The sequence below is a fragment of the Odocoileus virginianus genome, chromosome 33, assembly GCF_023699985.2.
Source record: "Odocoileus virginianus isolate 20LAN1187 ecotype Illinois chromosome 33, Ovbor_1.2, whole genome shotgun sequence".
Classification (NCBI taxonomy): Eukaryota; Metazoa; Chordata; class Mammalia; order Artiodactyla; family Cervidae; genus Odocoileus; species Odocoileus virginianus.
This window is the reverse complement of record NC_069706.1, coordinates 38,591,884-38,613,947: the sequence shown is the minus strand read 5'-3', so window position 1 is coordinate 38,613,947 and position 22,064 is coordinate 38,591,884. Positions and strand designations below refer to the sequence as shown.

Below are 22,064 nucleotides of genomic sequence, written 5' to 3'. Positions count from 1 at the left end.
TCATGAAAAAAGTCTTCCCTTTTATCTCGTGACCCATTATGGGCAAAAGAAGAGGGGGTAAAAAAGCACAGAATGAAGGAAAGGAGGTCTGTAGGGAGGAAGATTGAGAAAAGAGAGCTGTATTCATCATGTTTATTAAGTTTTTGAGACAGCGTGATTCTCCAGCTTTAATTCATATGTGAATCCCTTGGAGATCTTGTTAAACTATGGGTTCTGATTCAGCAGGTTCAGGAAGGGGTTGAGATTCTCCATTTCTTACCAGCTCCCAGATGAGGCTGACGGCCCGTGGATCGCATCTGGAAGAACTTCAGTTTATGACAAGTTGAAAATACCAGAGGTCTCAGCACACAGTACTAACTCCACTTCAATTACCATTTGTCCTGAAAACCCTTCCTCTAAGCAAGCAGGGAAAACGCTAACTTCTTGTTCTGGGAAACAGGAACTAGCCATAGCTCCTTTTTTTTTTTTTTTTTTTAAAGAAAAATAACTCTGGTTTCATGGAGTAACATGCCTCCACACCTTGGTCCTTTAGAATACATATATGGCTAAAGCTTTTAAAATATGTATAAAATGTTCACTTCTTGAGACTTTCTCATTGGGCTGGATAAAATTACACTGAGAAATTAACTGGCCTTTTGGGGCAGAAACATTGCAGTCCTGTGCTGGCCACCTCCTCGCCCCAGCATTATAGAGGGGTTTCTCTGTAATATGTTTTCAAGAATACCTAGGGTCTAAACATCCCCCTAAGACAGTAACCTAATGGGTCATATAAGAGGTAACACTGTCTGGTGCGGAAAAAGTCTTAGAATTGGACTCAGGAGAGCTGGGTTCCTGCTTTGGCTTTATCACAGCTACTTTGTGCCTATTAAACTTCCCTGGCTTGGTTCCTTTGACTGTAAAATGAGACGCATTAGAGTCTCACTTACTCAGGATGACATTGGAATAAAAGTTTCCCAGAGGTGTCTCCAGGCCTTTCGGAGCAGCGGTGACGTCAGCGCTGCTGCTGCAGCCTCCAGCACACCGGCTTGGCTTTCCAGTTTCCAAGCAAGTTCCCATAAAGGTTCCTCTGAACTGCAAGATCAATCTCAGCAAAAGAGGCTCAGGGCACTTTTTTGGGCGTCCGGACATCAAGAAGTTGCCCAAACCACTGAAGGACAGGGAAGCCTGGCATGCTGCTTTCCATGGGGGTGCAGAGGGCCGGACACCCAGAGAGTCAGGCACGCCCTGCCACTTGCAGGGAAGGTCACGGGCAGGTGTTCCTGGACGGAAGGAAGAGGTTAAATGTGGACTGGACTCGGCTGGCGCCAAGCGAGGGTGGTTTGCTTCAGGACACACTGGTATGAGAAAAGGGAAACTAGTGTTTATTGACGGAATTATCTCACTCCTTCCTAACAACCTTCGTGAGATGGGGCTTGTTCCTTACTCAACAGGGCATAGAGGCAGCAGTTTGCCCGGATTTCACAACTGGAAGGAGTGGAGCTGAGGCCTCCAAACTCTCATCCGCTCCACAGGTTCCCTCCCACCCTCTCCACATCTCTGAGCAAAGCAGAGGTGCTCAGAAACAAAGCCACTTCACCTCTTTTGTCTAGTTCCTGGGCTGCACTATGGGCACACCTCTCACACAGAGTGTGGTGGGGGTGAGTGTGATGCTCCCGCACAGGGCTGGCCTGCTGGAGTGGTCAACGTCCTGTAGGCACGGCTCATTTTCCTCTCTAGACTCTTACATAACCCTGCAAGTTAGAAGAGGCCCAGGGCTGCTGCAAACCTAAGAATAATTGGGGGTTCCCTGGTGGCTCAGTGGTAAAGAATCTGTCTGCCAATGCAGGAGATGCAAGAGACTCCTGTTCGATCCCAGAAAGGGAAATGGCAGTCCACTCCAATATTCTTGCCTGGAAAACCCCATGGACAGGGGAGCCTGGTGGGCTACAGTCCATGGTGGGGTGCAAAGAGTCAGAAAGTACTTAGTGACGGAATATACATAAGGGCTGCTGCATGGAAACTAATATGGCCCCTCCCCAACCCACCCCTCAGTGCCCTTAGGACACCCTTGGTCCCCAGGGTTCTGCTATGGTATTCGAGTAAGTGCACACTAGTGTTTCAAGGCGGCGTTAGAGAACGCGCTAGCTTTGGGTTGCATCTCACTTTTCAGCCTTCCTCGCACGGTGTGGGAAGTGGGCAGAGGGCAGGCCCTGGGATCCCATCCGGTTCAGAATACACCTCCTCGACTGGCTGCTGTCCTCGGCCCTCAGTTTCCCCACCTTTTATTCTCAGGGTCACTGTGCAGACTTAGTAGAGGCTGGGCAGTGCACAGTGGGTGCTCTGAAAGCCAGAGCTAACCCCCTCTCAGAAACCTCGGCCACATGACCCGCTGTCCACTCTCCCACCTGGGTCGTCCTCGCCTGGAGCAACAAACGCAGCCCCGAGCGGGGCGCAGGCCCTGTCCGGCTGCCACCACTTACGCGATCGCACTCAGTCATCACAGGCGCCGGGCCTCAGACTGCGTGTCACCTTCCAGGCCCTCCTCCCACAAAAATTTTGGCCTCCCAGCCTCCAGGGCGCTTAGTTCACCCCATAAACTCGGCTAATGCTTACCACATGCGGCGGAGCTCCGCCGACCGCGCCCACCCCGCTTTGCGGGCGCCCAAGGCTCAGAACCAGGAGACTCTTCCCAGCAGGAGAACCTCCCTCTAGAGGACCCTCATCTGGGGGACCCTTGCTCTAGGAGACCCTCCCCCTAGTGAACCTTCCCCCTGGGAGACCCTCCCCCTAGTGGAGCCTACTCCTGGGAGATCCTTACCCTAGTGGACCCTCCCCCTAGCAGATGCTTCCCCGAGGAGACCCGCCCACCCCACGCTGGGAAGCATCCCAAGCTGTGCTCCCCGCCGGCCGCTCATGACCTTGGACGCGCCTCCAAAGCCAGTGTCCACTCCTTTCAACAGGCGGCGGGTCTGCACCCACAGGTGCCTCTAGTTGCTGGGATCTGAAAACCCGATCCGGCGTGTTTCTCGCTTGCAATCCCGGCAACTTGGCGCCTAACCACCTGAGCGCCGAGAGGGCGGGAGGAGGCGGCTCCCCGGGGGCAGGGGGTAGGGCGAGCCGGGGCGCTGCGAGAAGGGCGCCCACTAGCCGCCCGCCCGCCCCGCGGCCGCAAGTTAGAGCCCACCTGCGCGCGGGTGCGCCGGGGCCGGGCGAGGCCGGACCGCCCCCGCGGGAGCCGCCCGGGTCGCGCGTGCAGAGCCGGCGCCGGCCTGCAGTGCCCACCGCGCGTCCCTAGGGGGCGCAGCCGGCGCGAGAAGCCGCCCGAGTGGAGCCCCGGGGCCCGGCGCGAAATTCCAGGCGGGCGGGCGCGGCGAGTTTGAAAGCAGGCGAGGGCGTGGGGGCGGGACGCGGGGGGCCGCGAGCCGCCTCCCCTCGGCCAATCAGCGGCGGCGGCGGGCGCGGGCGGGCGGCGCGTGCGGCCGGGCTGTGAATGGGGCGCGGCGGCGGCGGCGGGCGAGCGAGCGGCGGCGCGCGGGCGGGCGCACTTTCTCCTCAGCGCCGGGCGGGGGCGGCGGCGTCTCCTCAGCGCCCGCCGGACCCTTGTAGAGACGCGGCGCGGCCCGGGCGCTCCGGCCGCGGAGCCGGCGTGACAGGCGTCTCCTCGCGGACAACTTCTCCCCCGCCGCGCCCCTCAGCGCCCGGCGCCCCTCAGCACTTGGACGCCCGGCTCGGAGGCCCCCGCCCGCCGTCCCGCTCTCGGGGCCCGAGGCCGGGGCCGGGGGCGGCGGCGGCTCCTCGGCATGGCCCGGGGCGCCCGGCTGGCGGCCGGCGGCGGCGGCGGCGCGGCGGGCCCGGGGCGGCCGCGGGGGTCCCGGCCCGGTCCCGAGCGGCGGCCCCGAGGAGCCCGCGCGGAGCCCGGGAGCCCCGGCGGGGACGCGGGGGAGCGCGGCGGGCGGCCGGCGACAAAGTTGAGCGCGGGCCGGCGGCGCGGGTGGTGGGCGCTCGCGGCGCTGCAGCTGCACTTGCTCCGGGCGCTGGCTCAAGGTAAGCGAGGCGCGGACGCGGGGGGAGCGGGGAGGCGCCCTGAGGGCCGCTCGCCGAGCCTCCAAGTTGGGAGCCCTTCGCCCCTCAACGCGCCGGGCGGCGCCGACCTCTCGTCAGGGTCCGAGGCGCCCGCCACCTGGAGCCACTGCGCCGCCCTCCCCGTCCCCAGGCCCCGCCGCCCCTCAGGTCCGGCGCCCGAGCCCAGGGGGAGCCCGGCGGCTGGCGGAGCAGAACTTCGGGTGCCCGCGGCCTCGCCCTCGGCCCCGCGCCGCCCCACCCGCCCCTGTGTCCCCCGGAGGCCGCGCTGGTCTGAGGAGGTGCTGCCCCTCTGCCGACGCCAAGTGACCGCTTGAACGGGGAGGTGGCGTCTCTCCCGAGCCAAGCCTGGCCCCCGAAATCTGGGTTCTCTCCAAGACCCGGAATGTTCCTCCCCCCACCCGCGGCCCCCCGAGCACCCCTGCTCGCTGAAGTTTGCAGGTCTGGGGAGGATGGAGGTGGAGGCGGGAGGCGGAGAGGTGGACGTACCTGGCTGCACGCGCCCTCTCGGCGCCGGCTTTCACGGGGCTGCGGGCGGCTCCGGGGGCTTGGTTTCGACGATCCTCGGCGTCGCGGGAGGCAGGGTGGATGGCAGATGCGAGCACTGAACTTAAATTAGCCGTGTTCGGTGTCCAGAGAAGGTGATGTGTGTGTAGCGACGGCTGATGGTTGAAATGGAATCGCATCTCAAAGGTCTGATCTCAAAACTATCATCCGATCGTGGAACAGCAGATAACTCATCCTTCTCCTGTGAATGTTAACCTGATTGATCCGCACTGAGGTCCTCCCCTCCCTCTTCCCAAGGCTTTCTTAAGTGCCTGCTCTCGTGTTTTGCTACATGGAAACAAATTGCCATATTTCTGGTTAATTTAACTCTCCTCCATTACTTGGAAAATTTTCGTTTCGCTTGTTTGTGCTTTTTTGCTTAATGACTGACTGTGGTAGAAAAGCATTTATTAAGTCGTTTTGTAAAATGGGATCTGGAGATTGCCAGAGAACCCAGGTTCAAATGAGGAAATCTGAATCAGTTAGGGATGACCTTTAAGATAGAAAGGGTGTTTATTAAGTTTTCCTTTTTTGCCCCCCGCAAACAGTGACTTGCACTTTACAGTAAGCTCTGAACCTTAATCCATGTAAAGATTTGTGTACAAGTTCAGAGTGGAAAAATCTGGCTTTGTTTTGAAATATATACATTTCAAGTTTTTATCAGTTTGAAGGCTGTCAGTGTGTTGCTTTTTACAACTGTAATGTTAGTGAAATTAACTTAAAACAAGTACTAAGACAAACTTTGTTAGGGAGGAGTATTTTATTCCTCATTGCCAGTTAAAAAAAAAAAAAAAAAAAAGAGGGGTATTTTACATTTCCATGGTTTATAAAGTGTACAGATCTTTTAGTGTAAAATTTCAAATAGGTTGTCACAAATTTTAAATTCATTGACAGGTTTCTGTTCTCTGTGCTCTGTGAAATGTGTAATATATCCATCATTTTTTATATCGTATTGAGAATTCATATTACAGGGGAGATGTCACCATTTGACAAAAGCTCATGTATCTTGAAAATGAAAATTCTGAGGCTGCAATAGATTTCTGATGGAATGATGAGTTGGCCATATGCATGGGGAATGTATTCTCTTGAATCTTATCAGATAAAATGTAACATTCTAAATGGAACACTTACCACTAGGTTAGAAACAGCCAAAAGTACTATATTACTATGTAGCTAGGTGAAGCAATTCCTAATTTCTCCTTAACTGTTTCCTTATAACGGCCTTTCATGTGGCTAGGCCTGGCCATGATACCTTGGGAGAAAATAAGGGCCCTATAGACTAGTAAAAGTTACATAGTTTCACAACCCAAGTTTTAAGCAGAGTACATAATTGACCGTGAAGTGAAACACCAAGTTCATTTCTTCTAACTGTAACTTTTTAATAGTCCTGGAGTTTCTACTCAGTAATGATAATTTGAATTACATAGTCTGCTTACTGGTGGGTGTTTGGGACTTTTCTCCATTGCTAAAGAGCCAAGTCTTTTTAGTTGTACAAGGCAGGTGGCAATGCATGCTTTCCGTATGTTGTCCACTAGGGAGCCACACTTGAGTGTTAAAGGATGCTTTCTGGGGCGGAGGATGGCAGGGTCATATGTGTCATTTGTGTGAAGTCTGTGGTGCCTTAGCTTTCCTGCTGGACCATTACAAGCTTCCTGATTCTGATAATGCTCAGTACTGCTGCTGCTAAGTCACTTCAGTCGTGTCCGACTCTGTGCGACCCTTTGAGGGCAGCCCACCAGGCTCCCCCATCCCTGGGATTCTCCAGGCCAGAATACTGGAGTGGGCTGCCATTTCCTTCTCCAATGCATGAAAGTGAAAAATGAAAGTGAAGTCGCTCAGTCGTGTCTGACTCTTCGCGACCCCATGGACTGCAGCCGACCAGGCTCCTCCATCCATGGGATTTTCCAGGCAAGAGTACTGGAGTGGGGTGCCATTGCCTTCTCCGAGTGCTCAGTACAGCCTTGTGTTAAGGTTGTGTTCATCGAGTGGAGAAGGGTAGGAATGCACTTCTCAGTTACTGCTCTGGGTGGTTCACAGTTCTTAGTTTCTCCTTTGGAGTTATTTCCAGCCCCTTGGACTCATGGTTCTCCAGCTGTGGTGTGTATCAGAATTACTTGGGGAATTGGGTGAACTTAGAGAGGGCCTGGGTGTTCATTGGAAGGACTGATGCTGAAGCTGAAACTCCAATACTTTGGCCACCTCACGCGAAGAGTTGACTCATTGGAAAAAACCCTGATGCTGGGAGGGATTGGGGGCAGGAGGAGAAGGGGACGACAGAGGATGAGATGGCTGGATGGCATCACCGACTCAATGGACATGAGTTTGGGTAAACTCCGGGAGTTGGTGATGGACAGGGAGGCTTGGCATGCTGTGGTTCATGGGGTCGCAAAGAGTCGGACACGACTGAGCGACTGAACAGAGAGAGGGCCAGCTCTTTCTGTTCTTCAGTGAGTCACACTGAAGTGGTGAACTTGTTCCCAGGTGTCCCTGATGATACGCACCAGAGTTTGAGAACCACTGTCTTGGCTTGCTTAGTTTTTCCTCATGCCATCACCTGTTGATTCCCCATGTTTCTCAAATGTGTTTGCACGTCCAAATCACCTGCGAGCTCTAAGCAATATGGAAGGCTGACTCTCATTCCCAGAATTTGTTTTAATTGACTTTTGGTTTGACGCGAGCATCAGGATATTTAAAAACTTAAGTGGTTCCAGTGCTCAGTCAAGTTTGAGAACCACTGTTTTAATTTTTTTTTAAAATCTACAATCGCTTGATTTTTCCTTTAACCTTGTTTCTGGCTGATCTTGCAGTTCTGTAGACTGTGCACCCCCTTGCTGGACCACCCACAACTCCAGTGAGCTTTCTACACTTTTAGCTGATTTTCACTTGTTCCATGTTCAAGATCTCAAACTTTGAAATTTCTTCCAGACTTAATTAGCTTTTGAGTCACTCATTCTATTTATTCCTACCGACACTGTCAAGTTCCTGCTTTGTGCTAGTCTGGGGTTTGCATCAGAATCACCAGTGCAATTTAAAAATACCCTCATCTCTCTGGGCCCTTCCTCTAAGCAGCAGGTCTTTGGAGGGAGAATGTGTGTTTAAAAACTCCACAGGGGACTTCCTGTGTCTTTGTGTTACGGTTTTATCCTTGTAGGCCTGTCTGATGATCACCTCCCGTTCTCTGTCATCCTTGCCCTGACTTGCTGTGGCCTGGCCTCCTACCTGGATTCCTTTTCTTGGGCAAATCTCAGCCTTGGGTAAGGTCTACTCTCCCCCTGGCTTGCTGAAGAAATCTCAGAACAGAACTGCTTTGGTTCAATACGAATCTACCTTCATTTTGGGCCCTCCTTGCTCCCCATCCTCCCAGAGTGGTTTGTTTCCGCTATTCGTCTTATTCCTACACCCACTTCTCCTCACATCTTTGTAGTTTGAGTCTCAAGTGGAACTTGAGTTCCAGGCTGCTAGCTTCACCAGAGTCTTCATGATGCCACACTTAGTAGCGTTCAGGTACATCTTATTAGCCCATGGCTGGTTAACAGACGGCAGCTGGCCACTTGGTTGGTAGCCATCCTGTAAGCTAATGATAAGCGACTATCTTACGAACGGCCACCTGTGCCTGTCCCTTCCTGAGCCCTTGCTGTGTGCCAGGCATGATGTGCTCTACAGGTGGGCTCATTCGTTCTGCACAGCAACCCCAGGGAGTCAGGTAGCACTTTGTACTCATTTTGCTTCCGAGGAAGCTGAGGTCCTGAGCTATTAACTAATTTGTTTAGGGTCTCAGGGCTAGTGGTAGAACCAGAGTGGAAGGCAGACTGCCTGATTCACGGTTTCTGAGCATAGCCAAGGACTGGGGGCTCTCCCGGCAGCCTGTGGCTTTATGGGGGAGGGGGCAGGAGAGGGGACCAGTCTGATCAATACCAGAGGGAAGATGGCGGCTGATGTTTTCCAAACACTGTACTGAGTTACACGACCTCAAGGTTCAGGTTACCTTATTTACTATTCCCATAGAACAATGAAAACTACATTAAACAGTCTGGGAAATAGAGAAGAATATGCATAACCCTCTGCATATACCTGTACCTCTCCTATAGTAAAATGACTTGCTGTTTTGCCTTTTCTTTTTGAAGATTTTTTTCCTCGTAAATGCCAAATTACAATTGAGAATGGGATTGTGGCAGTCTGTTGGCAGATATGAACCCCCCAAAATTGACCACTAGGAGCATACTAACCATTACTTTGAAAGACACTTGGAAAATGCTCACTCAAGTACACATATTTAAGTTCCTTAAATGGAAATAGAGAGGTGGGGTTTGTGACGTACTGATCTTTTGTTAGCAGCATTTTATCTAACCCCAGTTCAGTTTAGCTACATATTGGGATTATATCTAACCAGAAAGTTTCTTATGTCACCAAATATTGGAGTAAAACAAAGTCACTCTGGAAAGCTAAATGGGTGATGAAGTGGAATCAAACAGGATATTATATTTTAGTCCTACCTGTGTGTGTGTGCTCAGTCACATCCGACTTTTTGAGACTCCATGGACTGTAGCCCCCCAGGTTCCTCTGTCCATGGGCATCTCCAGGCAAGAATACTGGAGTGGGTTGCCATTGCCTTCTCCAGGGGGTCTTCCCTACCCAGGGATCGAACCTGCATCTCCTGCACTGGCAGGAGGATTCTTTACCCCCAGGGCTCCTGGGAAGCCTCTAAATGCTACCTGCTAGCTGCCTTCATGTTCTGCCCATCCTGAGTCCTCGGGTTGTTTTGTTGGGGGAACTGCTCCTGGGAAGCCTCTAAATGCTACCTACTAGTTGCCTTCATGTTCTGTCCATCCTGAGTCCTCTGTTGGGGGAACTTGGAGGCGGGGGAGGGAGTGCCTTCTTCCAGGTGTCCCTGAGGTCAGAGACCAGTAATGTCTGTTAAGTACATCTAGAGACGGAAACAGAGTGAAAACTCAGAAACTGGATTTTGACTAGGTTGTGACTTAAATTTCTGTAAGAAGTAAGGAAAGCAGTAGTTTTGAAAGTAGACTCTTTTAAGTCCAAATACATGAAAGCTGAGTAAGGTGAGGATGGGGAATGAAAATCAGGTTGAAAGGTATAGCACAAAGAGGAGTTAAAGTACAATTATTGAAAAAATAAAAGTAAAGTTCTCGATGTAAGTTTTATGTTCTGGCTAAGACTTGGGGTAAGCAGTCACTGTTTTTACCCAATGTAACTGGGCATTTTAATACATATACAGTCCCCTTCATTCTAATTTGACTTCCTCATTTCCATAAGGTATTTTCTTAAAATTCACTGTCAGTTTGTAAATCTTTTAATAAAACAGCTTTATTTTTTATTTTAAAATATTAATTTTTAAAAATTAATTATTTTAATTAAATTTAAATTATTTTAAATTAATTAAATAAAAATTTTATTTAAAAAATAAAACAAAATGGTCTCTTAATGTAAACATTTGTACCTTATTTTGTCACATGGGGCTGCAGTGATGGCATCTCATGTCATTCTTTTGTAGTAGTGCATAGAAATTAGTCTTATGCTTTTTTAATGATTCCCTGAAATAGAAAAGTCTCTCTTAGTTTGATAAGTATCACCTGCCAGTTACTGATCCCGTTCTAGAAATACATTGTTACTAACCTCGCAGCTTCGCTACTTGGATACCACTCTTACCATATCCAAATAGGAGTTAAGGACATATGGGAGCAGTGCTGCAGGCAGCGCTTGCTTGCTCCTTTGCTCTTCTGGTGTTGGTCTGACCCCCTGACAGGCCGCTCTGAAGACAGACTCATTGCCTTGGTCTGGCTTCAGGCTCCCTGTCCCCAGGGTCTCCTGTGGGTGTTGTGGGAATGAGAACATTTTATAAAGCTTTCCTAGAAAGAAGGTTATGGTGAATGCAAAAGGCATTGATAAGGGTTAGTGAACCTGGTTTTTATTTCATTCTGTAACTAACTTGTCATATTAGCAGGTCTGTTAGCTTCTGAGTTGATTTTTTTCTTACCTGTAAAAGTTGGAGGTTAAACTACACCTTCAGAATTGTTCTGCCTTGATTTTTTGATCAGTATTTTGTCGCATCTTTTCTGCCCTTTACCAAGCTTCTGTGTCCTCTTCTGGGGATTCTATTACTCCATATGTCTTAGCTCTTAGAACCTAATTCTCTTCATTTTGCTTTTGCTGTGGTGTTTACAATGTGGAAGACAACTAAGATGCAATATGATATTTCTCCTTAGGTGCTGCCACCTTACACATGATGTATTTACTCTAGCCTGAAAGTGGTTCATACTCAAAACTTTAGGTTCTCTAAAATGAATCAGTGCTGCAATTTATCAATGTAGACCTGAGGTTTGGAGGAATAAATTTCTTTAAAATGTGAGATGCTTATTTATTTAAATGGCTGGAAAAAAAAAGGGCAAGACTAATTGAAATCTAGGAGGTAATTAATGCAGTGAGAAAATTTAAAAGAGATGAAATAGTGATATGAGAATGTTTGTGTTTACTGGGCAGTGACCATCAGTAATTGACGAGATTAGTAGATGCTGTCTGTTTCTGGGCGAAACCCAGTGCTGTGTTGGTTATCTTCATTAGGGACTTTCAGTAAATCAAATGGTTCTCAAAATTCAGAATAATTATTTTTCACTTTAAAAGACTTAGCTGGCGTGCTGTTGGTATACAGACAATGTCTAGTGAAGATAACAGCTATCAATTAAATCTAGTTTCTTAATAATGAATGTCAGATAAATCTTCTAATGTACTGATATTTGGAGATTAGCTTGTTGAACACGGGCCAAGTCTGTAGTTTGTGCAGTGTTTTTGGGATGCGTGTGTGTGTGTGTGTGTGTGTGTGTGTGTGTGTGTGTGTGTGTGTAACTTTGGGGATGTGGGCTTATGAGAATGGGCTAGACTCCTGGGCCCATATTATCAGATAGATAAATTTAGCCTTTGATGTAGTGTTTTGTTGCCTTTTCTCCCTTGTAGAACTCTCCTCTGTATTCTAGAGATGATTCTTTATTGTGAGAGGCTTGGAAGCTCTCATATATGTAAGCTTGATTTTTATGAAGATGAATGATCTTTCCAAGAGAAAGAATATAGGAAGGCAACTAAAGAATGACTATGGCAATTGGAAGAGGAATATAGCTACTCAGAGTGCTGTTAGTTACCTTTATTAAGAATTTTACCAACCCAAGCAGGCTAATTGAGAAAGTTAGATTTCGGGTGAGGAGAGATAGCATAGCTTATATCACATGGGTATAACCTGTTCATGTGTTACATCCACAGGTTTCTGTGGGTTTTTCTCTTTAGTGTGAGCCTTAATTTTGTATATATTTGTGGTTGAAGGTCAGTTCTATCTCACTTTCCCTCTAGGTGTTAAATGTGATGCAAAAAAATAGGAGGTTTTGACTTTGTGGACCAAGCCCTCTGTACAATGAGTGTCAGTGTTGATTTAATACATGAACCACCAGATGGCAACAGGAAAAGTATTTATATAGGATGTAATCTCTAGTTTGTTTAGCTGTTTTTTTCCCCTCCCTTCTATGGTACACTGCTTTTCAGCACTTCATGCAATATATAAAATTCTCAGCTATAAGCAAGGTGAATTCATAATACCTTACAATGCAAATCATAGCCAGGAAATAAAGTAGTGGTAAAGTATTACTTGGGGGAAAAAAGACATTTCATTTACACGAGTGCATGTGTAAACTGTTCCGAGGGAGTGGGTTTCCGAGGATGCAGCTTTGTGACTTATATCATTGTACAGTCATGCTTTTCCTGCTGATTCTTTTCATTCCGTGTTTAGCTCTACAGCAATCTATGATGATTTGCAGAACATAAAAGAGAACATGGCTCTCAGCCTCCAGCATTTTATGTAACACCTTTAAAAGGAGGAGACACATGAGTTAACAAACATTGTGTGTATTTATATATTTTCTGGCCAAAGGTATTTTCACTTTATGTGGAATTTGTTTTTGCTCTGTAGGTGTGTCCCCTTTTTCTAAGTGTGTCTTCTTGGCTTTTCTAAGGTTTTTTTTTCCCCTTAGCTAAGACTCTCTTGGTTGCAAACTAGAAACTCAGTCTGAATGACTTAAGAAAAAAGGATTTTATTGAAGGCATCTTGGGGTATCAGTGTTACAAGAAGAATACTTTGGAACTTGGCAAATTTAGGATTCAGCTCTATCTCCGGGATCAGTTCGGTTCAGTTGCTCAGTTGTGTCCAACTCTTTGCAACCCCATGGACTTCAGCACACCAGGCTTCTCTGTCCATCACCAACTCCAGGAGCCTACTCAAACTCATGTCCATTATGTCAGTGATGCCATCCAACCACCTCATCCTCTCTTGTCCCTTTCTCCTACCTCCATCTTTCCCAGCATCAGGGTCTTTTCAGATGAGTCAGTTCTTTGCATAAGGTGGTCAAAATATTGGAGTCTCAGCTTCAGCATCAATCCTTCCAATGAACATTCGGGACTGATTTTCTTTAGAATTGACTGGTTGGATTTCTTTGCCGTCCAAGGGGTTCTCAAGAGTCTTCTCCAACACTGTAGTTAAAAACCATCAATTCTTCCACACTCAGCTTCCTTTATAGTCCAACTCTCACATTCATACATGACTACTGGAAAAACCATAGCTTTGACTATATGGACCTTTGTTGGTCAAGTAATGTCTCTGCTTTTTAATATGCTGTCTAGGTTGGTCATAGCTTTTCTTCCAAGGAGCAAGCATCTTTTAATTTCGTGGCTGCAGTCACCATCTGCAGTGATTTTGGAGGCCCCCCAAATAGTCTCTCACTGTTGCCATTGTTTCCCCATCTATTTGCCATGAAGTGAATGGACCAGATTCCATGATCTTAGTTTTCTGAATGTTGAGTTTAAGCCAACTTTATCACTCTCCTCTTTCACTTTCATCAAGAGGCTCTTCAGTTCTTCACTTTATGCCATAAGGGTGGTGTCATCTGCATTTCAGAGGTTATTGATATTTCTCCCAGCAATCTTGATTCCAGCTTGTGCTTCATCCAGCCCGGCATTTCTCATGATGTACTCTGCATATAAGTCAAATGAACAGGGTGACAATATACAGCCTTGATGTACTCCTTTCCTGATTTGGAACCAGTCTGTTGTTCCATGTCCAGTTCTAACTGTTGCTTCTTGACCTGCATACAGATTTCTCAGGAGGCAGGTCAGGTGGTCTGTATTCTTATCTCTAAGAATTGTCCACAGTTCATTGTGATCCACACAGTCAAAGGCTTTGGCATAGTCAATAAAGCAGAAGTAGATGTTTTTCTGGAACTCTCTTGCTTTTTCAATGATCCAACAAATGTTGGCAATTTGATCTCTGGTTCCTCTGCCTTTTCTACATCCAGCTTGAACATCTGGAAGTTCACTGGAGCCAAAAATTCAAAACCTCTCAGGTGCTGTCCTCTTTGTCTTCATCTCTGTTTGCTTCTGTTCCTGTGTTGGGGTCCTTTTTGATGCTCACTGAAATTGCCTTTCTCTTCTTCTCTATGGACTGTCACCAGTCTCTGCATTTTTACTGCCTCAGACTCTGAAATAAAAATTGAATTAATGCTTTGGTTGTGAAATAGTCAGATTTGTATTTTAAAAGCATTATCTTGAGAAGAAAAAAACATTTTGATTGCAAAATTGAGAATGGGTTGGGAGAAACCAGAATGCCTATAGACAAGTTAGACAGTGTCACCTTTTGACGTGAGAGAAAGTTATAGCTTGGGCCAGGGTGGTAGAGTTGGAGATGAGAGAGGAGGATGGATGGGTTGAGAGAGAAATAGGGGACAAAAGATGAACAGGATTTGGCAATAGGTTGGATACAGAGACTGAGTGAGAATGTCGGGGGGTAGCACCCAACTTTCCGACTTGCCTGACTGGTTGATTAGGGGAGTCAGTCACTGAGGTTAGACTGCCTTAGTTTGGGCAGGGTGATCACGATTATCAGTGTACTAATGTGAGGTACCTTTGAGGCATCCAGACAGACTTGTCAAGAAGATGTTTGGATGTTATTTTTGCGGTTAGAGGATAGCTCTGGGCATTTGATATAATTACTTATGGAGATAATATAGCCTGTTTAAGAGGACAGACTAGGCATAAAATAAAATCGACCCATAAAAGCTAGCTGTGCTTCCTTGGGTTGGGTACTTAATCTTCTTTAAGCATTATTTCTCATCCCTGAAGTATGCTTGTACAATGTACCTTCTTAATTGTACCTACTTCACATAGCTTTTGTGAGGCTCAGTTGATATGATCGCAGATAAGGAAGGTAATTAGCACCTAGCCAAGTACATAGTACATCTCCAGTATATGTTAGGTGGTGGTATGGTTGTTTACACTTTTGTGAAGAGGAATCATGCTTCATTCATTTTGTCTTTTCCCATAGTTCTGAAGTGTTAGTCACTCAGTCGTGTCAGAGACTTTGTGACCCCATGGACTTGTAGCCCACCAGGCTCCTCTGTCTATGGAGATTCTCCAGGCAAGAATACAGGAGTGGGTTGCCGTTTCCTTCTTCAGGGGGCTCTTCCTGATCCAGTGATCGAACCTGGGTCTCCTGTGTTGAGAGACCCATCAGGGAAGCAGCAAGCTGCTAGGACAGGATGGGGGCCTGTAGACAGCTGCCGCGACCAGGGTGTGGCCATGTCAGTGTGGCAGCGACTGCCTGGTTACACTGGAGGAGGAGGAGAGGGACTGATGAGAAGGAGTGTAGTGTGAGGGCCAAGAAAAGGTCGTTGGACTTGTTGATAAAGTGGTAAATATTGATTCTGTTTAGTATAATTTCACTAGAGTTGTAGGACTATAAGGCCGATTGAAGTTGATTAAAGAATGAATGGATGGTGAGAAAATGGAGTCAACAGGTGTTTTTCTCATACTGTTAAAATGCTAGCAAGCAAAGAACTACAAAGGCATTTGAAGTGTGTAGTGACAATGCCTTGGGAATATTTATTTTTTCCAATTTAAAAACTGTTCTCAAGGCTGAAAAAAATTGTGGGCTGTTGTCATCTGGCAAAATTGTAAGTAATCATCACAATTCTCTGAACTGATCAATTCACAGTTTCATAGTTTGTGACTCCTGGAGGCTTCTAGCAACTTGCTACTGGAGCTGATGTAGAAGACTTCCACTCCCACCCTGCTGTAAACACATTGCAACTGTGGACAAAAGAGGACGAGGACAAGTGGGAGCATTCCTGAGCCTGGGGAACCAGGGGTCCCCAAGGTCAGAAGTGGAAAGAGAATTCAAAGCCAGGGTATAGTTGGGAGCTCAAGCGCAGGTGGTTTTGCATCTGGGTATAGGACCCGAGGGTCTCATGAAGGAACAGGAGGCGTGGTCTGAGGTCTGCTTAAAGAAGGAAGGCAGAGTTGGGGTCTTCCAGTGTAAAATCTTGAGGGGTGTCCCATCTGTGAAAAGAAGACTAGAAAATCTCCCCACTAGACTGAGGGAGTACAAAGAAACGCGTTGTCCTCCTGAGGTTGTGTGTAACTAGGAATAAAAAAAGCAAGTCCATACATCACATTGGGGGTGGGCTGAAATTTAACATTTCTTATAGTGTGACTTACCCTCAAGCTAAGAAATTAGCACAAAATCTGGTCCAGAGCTGTGGGAGCCCTCAGAAATAAGTGTGAAACTGTCCTGCAGAGCAGAGGAACAACCTGGGACTCAATAGAAGAAACCACTCGTGCTAAGGATGAACTTGAAATAAAGCATGCCAGTCACACAAGGAAATGAATCATTACGAAGGAGCTTTGGCAGACATTGTAAATAGGAGAAAGGTGCTCCTGGGACATGGGACAGAAATCACTTGGTTAAAATTATTAGTGATAATAAGACTACAATGAAAGAACATCACAGATTGGGAAGAGAACACATAGATTTGGAAAGGAACCAAGTAGAATTTCTAGAAACCACAAGTAACCTCAGTGCATAGGTTAAACAGCTGAGTGAATATAAATGAAGAGAAAACTATTGATCTTTGAGGGGTTCTGAAGAAACTGCTTGGGAGAGAGAGTGGAAAATGAGTGGTTAAGACTTATGAAATTTAGTACAAGAAAGTTCACTGTTACCTTCTGTGAGTTTCCTGAAAGAGAAAATAGAATGGGAGAGAGACTCTTCAAAGATATAATGGTTGACATTTTTCCATAATAAATGCAAGGCTTACTTCTTAGGTTCAGGAAGCACAGTGAACCCCAAGCAAGATACAAACAATTCCATACCTAGACACATTGTACCTGAAACACTAGAAACAAGATAGAAGCAACTGGAGGAAAGTCATTGTCTAGACTGGAAAATGTTTTGTTGGTAGCAGACGGTGATAGACTGTTATCTTCAAGGTGCTTTTGGAGACATCAGCCTGGTGTTCTGTATCCATATGAAGTAATAGTTCAGGGTAAAAATGGAACAAGTTTCGTAGATGAAGACCTAGTCGATCACTTTTGCTGAAGGAACTACTGCAAGATGTACTTCAGGAAAAGAGAGATTGGAAACTGAAAGGAGGCGTGAAATACAGACAGTGAAGTGCTGTCAGAGGGCCCAGAATCTGTGGGTCAGCTTAAACAGTCCTGGTAGGGCTATGAGTAGGCAGGTCGGTTAAAGTCTGGAATCCAGCTTAGCACTTGGGAACACAGAGATGAAGGATTCAGGCAAAAAAGACACTGGGCAACAGCAGTGATGAATTCCTTGTCTACATGATAAGATTCTTGCCACTTTGGACCAATATCAAGACCTCTATATTTAGCCAACACATTCCATAGTGACCTCCTTGACATTCTGAATTGGGGTCTTAGCTGTGGAAAAAGTAGGACTTGAGTCTTAGCTATCAGAGATTCAATGCACAAGGGTAAACTCCATTTAACATTTGAAGGAAAGCATACATATGGAGGGAGGACCACGGTTAAGATACGAAGAAGCTCATGAGGTTAAGTAGCAGACGAGAGTGTTGACTTTTGCCATTTTGTGTCAACTTGATATGATTGGCTGGTGGTTTTGACCAACTCCTGGACTTTGAAAATTGCTTAAATCTAGTATCACAGTATTATAAAAACAACAGTCATCTGGATCTTAACTTTGCTGTTCCCTGTGGGATCACAAGTGTGAAAGGAAAGTTGTGGTATGCTTTTATGTAGGTAGATACTTTGGAGCAAGTTAAAATCTATAGTTTAGCATTTTATTATCTGAAAATACAGCTTGAGAGGACTTTTAGAAACTACAGTTCTTTGCTTTGCAAGTTGCTCTTTCTTGGGTAAATAAACTTAATTTCATCATAGAGACTATTGAGAATAAAAAACTCTAAAAAACAAACAAAACCCAAACCCCATTTGCCCTTCTCCTAAGTCAGCTAGTGAGGAAACACTGGGAGTCTTAACCTGCTCTGACCCCTATCCCCCCACTTTTAGGGACTAAGTTAGGTTGGATGGAGTCCTGTGCCCTGTATGTAATAGTCAGCGTCAGGCAGCTCTTACCAGAATGGTGAGACCCGAATTTTTATGGCATCTCTTCTAATGGCTGATATAGCGCATGAGAAAACTACTGTACTATGTTGGTATTAAAAAGATGCTGTAGAAGTGGATCTAATTGACATGGAAGGATGTTCAGAATATATTAGGTGAAAAATGAGGTTATAGCATGGTTTGTACAGTGTGATAGCATGTCTTTATTGAGTGCTTCTCAATATGTGCCAAGGCCTGTCTATGCAAGATCTTATCTTGTGACAGTCCCTATTTCGTAGATGTGGAAATTGAGGTAGAGGGTTTGAGGTCACCCACTTAGTAAGTGATGCAAATGGGCTCTGAATGTAGTTCTGGCTGACTCCAGTGCCCCTGCTCCTGCCCCGGCCCTGTGCTGCCCGCTGTGTGTGACCGAGCACGCGTGGTGGGGTGTTTCTGACACTGGGTCATTCATTCACGCATCAGTAGAAAAGGACCTGGGACGCCGTGCGCCGGGACGTTGGGAGCGCTGGCTCGTGATGACTTTATTTCCTTTTAGTTTCCTCTAGTTTCTAATTATTCTATAATGGCCTTAGGTTGCTTTTGAAATCAGAAATAGCATAAAATCTTATAGAATGGTATAACAGACTGAAAAAGGTAATGAGGATATAATTTTAAGTCAGAAATGGATAAGAAATTACTGTTTTATATTCAGCAAGTATGGTTGAAGGAATAGACTAGTCTGCTTAAAGTGCTTATCTCTGTATTATGGGAAATTTTTCTTTTTTTCTGTAAGTTCTAAGTTTCAAACAATAAGCATTTATAACTTTAAAAAAATTGTGAAAGCAATTATTATTTGCCATAATGTGATATTAGTGATTTTGGGGAGGAATATGGTATTAAAGTAATTTAGTGGTTCAGCCTGAGATTGCATTAATGGAGACTTGAGATTTTGGTGCTTTTTTTCTATTCAAGGAAAATTAAATTATTGTTTTGGGCCTTATTTTGTTCACCTACTTGAAAAAGGCATTCAGTATCTTAAATTACAGGCTTATTGTAAGAACAAAAACTCCTTTGAAAGATGAGTTGATAAACACATTTGTACCATCGATTTTTTAGTTAGTGATGTTTAATATTTTATGATTCTGGTGTCACTTCTCCCAGTAACAGCTCTGATATCAAATACTTTTAATAAGTTTAAATTTTAATGATATTATGTACAAAAACTTTGCAGCATGTAGCTTGTGTTCAATGAAAATTAGTGATTTTAAATTTGTGTTTTACATAAACTATGAACTAATACATATATATTAAATATAAATGCAAATCACAAGAGTATTATGTATGAATGCAGTAGTGTGGTTGGCCACAAAAGATACTGTCTTCTAAGAATGACTCTGGTACCCAGCAGGGAACCCCATTGGCTGTTTTTCTGCTCTGTCATTTCTTGATTTGTTTTCATGGAGTTTTGCAAAGTCCTGCAGCTTCAGAGCTTCTTTGGTTCTTGCTGACCTTGAAGTTTACATGCTTAACTTTTCCTCAAGTCTGTTTTCCAGTATGACTTCCTTTTGCTTAAGATAGCCTGTGTAGTTTTTTCTTGGAGCAAACAATATTCAGACCTTTTAAGCTTGAGTTTTAGAGCTGGGTTCAAATCCTGGGTTTGCCATTTATAAACTGTGTCACTTTGGACAAGGTACATAACCTGTCTGTTTCAGTTGCTCATTTATGAAATCAGAAGTTAGTATCTCTTCACAAGGTTTTTATAAGGATTAGAAGAGAAAATGTATGGGAAGGCATAGTAAGCACTGTCAGTAATTTTGAACTGTATTATAAATTAAAATACTATACAAGTTCTAATAGTAACTATTTCAAGGCAAGCAAAGGAACATGTACTGAATTCTGAATGGGCATATTACTCATTAAATTACAACAAATGGATTTGGTCTTTGCCTGTTTTGGTCTTGCTTTCATCTTAACCACGTTCCAGATTAATTGGAAAGTGAAAATTCCTTCCTCTAACCCTGCTTCAGGCGCTGTTGTGCCTCCCGCTCCTCCTCCGTTTCTGTGCCTTGGCTGCCTCCCGGGGCTGTGCTCCCCTTGGCCTCCAGGTGTGGGCTCTTCTCTGCTCCTGTCCTCTTGGCTTTCTGTTCTGAGGGGCTTGTTCTCCCCTTCCGCACCAAGGCTGCTTCCCTGCAGTCTCTCCTCCGCGTTCACCACAGTCTCTGTGTGTGGCAGCATGTGGGGGCTACATTTAGGATGTGAGCAATGTTAATAGGTGCCCTTTGATTGTGAAAACATCTAGAAATGGTGCTTTATTAAAGTAGATGTGCCTTTCTGGTTCTTAAGCCTCTTTCTTTCATTCAGTTTTGCAAGGGGCCTTAAGGTGTCTTTTCATGGCAGGATTTTGGTTTACAATTATGTGTTATTATATAGTGCTTATTCCTTATGAAAACTTACGAGTGGGAAAAGGATCTACTTTTCTCATCCTGGTCCTTTCTACTTGAGGTCATCACTGTTCTCTGTTTGATTATTCTCTCAGTGATAGTTTTTGTGTAAGGCAACCATATATGTGTATCTCCTCCCCCCCCCCCACCCTTTAGCATTATACAAATGGTAGCGTATTGTTACACACTTTGGAGATTGGCCTCAGTGTAGTTAGTTTTTCACTTAATAATGTGTCATTTCATGTTAGCAAATACAGATGTATCTTATTTTTAAATACATATATAGAAAATGTGCTTGTAAGTCATTGGCTATGGTGTATTGGCATTATGACATGATGGTATCTTGAGTTTTAGAGCTGGGTTCAAATCCTGGGTTTGCCATTTATAAACTGTGTCACTTTGGGCAAGGTACATAACCTGTCTGTTTCAGTTGTTCATTTATGAAATCAAAAGTTAGTATCTCTTCACAAGGTTTTTATAAGGATTAGAAGAGAAAATATATGTAAAGCACTTAGCACAATGTCTTGCTTAATATTAATAAATCATAGCTGTTTTTATGCTCCTGAATTTATCAGATCAAATGAACTGCTAATGTGTTTTTCCTTCCTCAACTAAAGTAGAATACACAGGAGGCAATACATGTTTCTTGATCTCTTAACTAAGCTTGGTTGTCCTTTTTCTTCCAGTCTATTATTGTTTATATTCTCTCCTGCTCCCCTCCTCACACTCTCTCCAGTCAATAATATGTATTTCTTTTACTTGTGCAGTTTCTTACTGATAAGTTGTATCCTCCTGCCATTGCATTGTTGCTTTTCAGTTGCTAAGTCGTGCTGACTCTGTGACCCCATGGACTGCAGCATGTCAGGCTTCCCTGTCCTTCACTCTCTCCCGGAATTTGCTCAAACTCATGTCCATTGAGTCGGTGATGCCATCTCACTGTCTCATCCTCTGTTGCCCCTTTCTCCTCCTGCCTTCGGTCTTTCACAGCATCAGGGTCTTTTCCAGTGAGTTGACTCTTTGCCTCAGGTGGCCAGAGTTAGGTGCTATTATTTGTGCTTTAGTATAAACCTCAGCAGAGAAGGCGTATTTCTGTTGATGATTCTCTGGAGTGAATTTAATATTGGCAGTCACATTTAGTCATGTCACTAGACAGGATGATTCTTCTTGTGACTGGGATTTCAACTGGGATAGAACTGAGATTTGGATACAGATGGCAGAGGGTTAAGTGTGGGCCTGAGATTCTATGGAGGCACTTCAACTGTGGGCCTGTCTGGAAGTGGCCCTAGGAGGCTGAACCGTACCGGGGGAGTGTGTGTGTGCATGGGTGGATGTATGCAGTGATACACTGTTCACTAAAAACAATCAGGAGAAGTCAGAGGCAGTGGGTTCTCATGGGGAATAGTATGCAGTATGGTGTGTTTTTATAAAAAAGAAAAAAAATTGGTGTGTATAAACCAGATGAGCTTCCTTACTGAGCTCTTTTAATGTTCTGCTCCAGGGTACAAGCTGTCTAGCTGTGGGAAGCCCCCAGCCTTTTCCACAGGGGAGGCATGAGTCTCACCTGATGGTGTCTGCCAAGCTGTCACACTTGGAGAACTGAGGATTGGT

At 45.6% G+C, this 22,064-nt stretch overlaps 1 protein-coding gene across 1 annotated transcript in view; it reads left to right on the top strand.

The window, feature by feature from the left end:
• Positions 1 to 3,526: 3,526 nt before the first annotated feature.
• SDK1 (sidekick cell adhesion molecule 1) overlaps positions 3,527 to 22,064 on the top strand; it is a 722,340-nt gene continuing 703,802 nt past the window's right edge. The window contains exon 1 of the mRNA XM_070460504.1: positions 3,527 to 4,023. Within this exon, the coding sequence (XP_070316605.1) occupies positions 3,780 to 4,023 (244 nt within the window). The 5' untranslated portion in view covers positions 3,527 to 3,779. The remainder of the gene's footprint in view (positions 4,024 to 22,064) is intronic.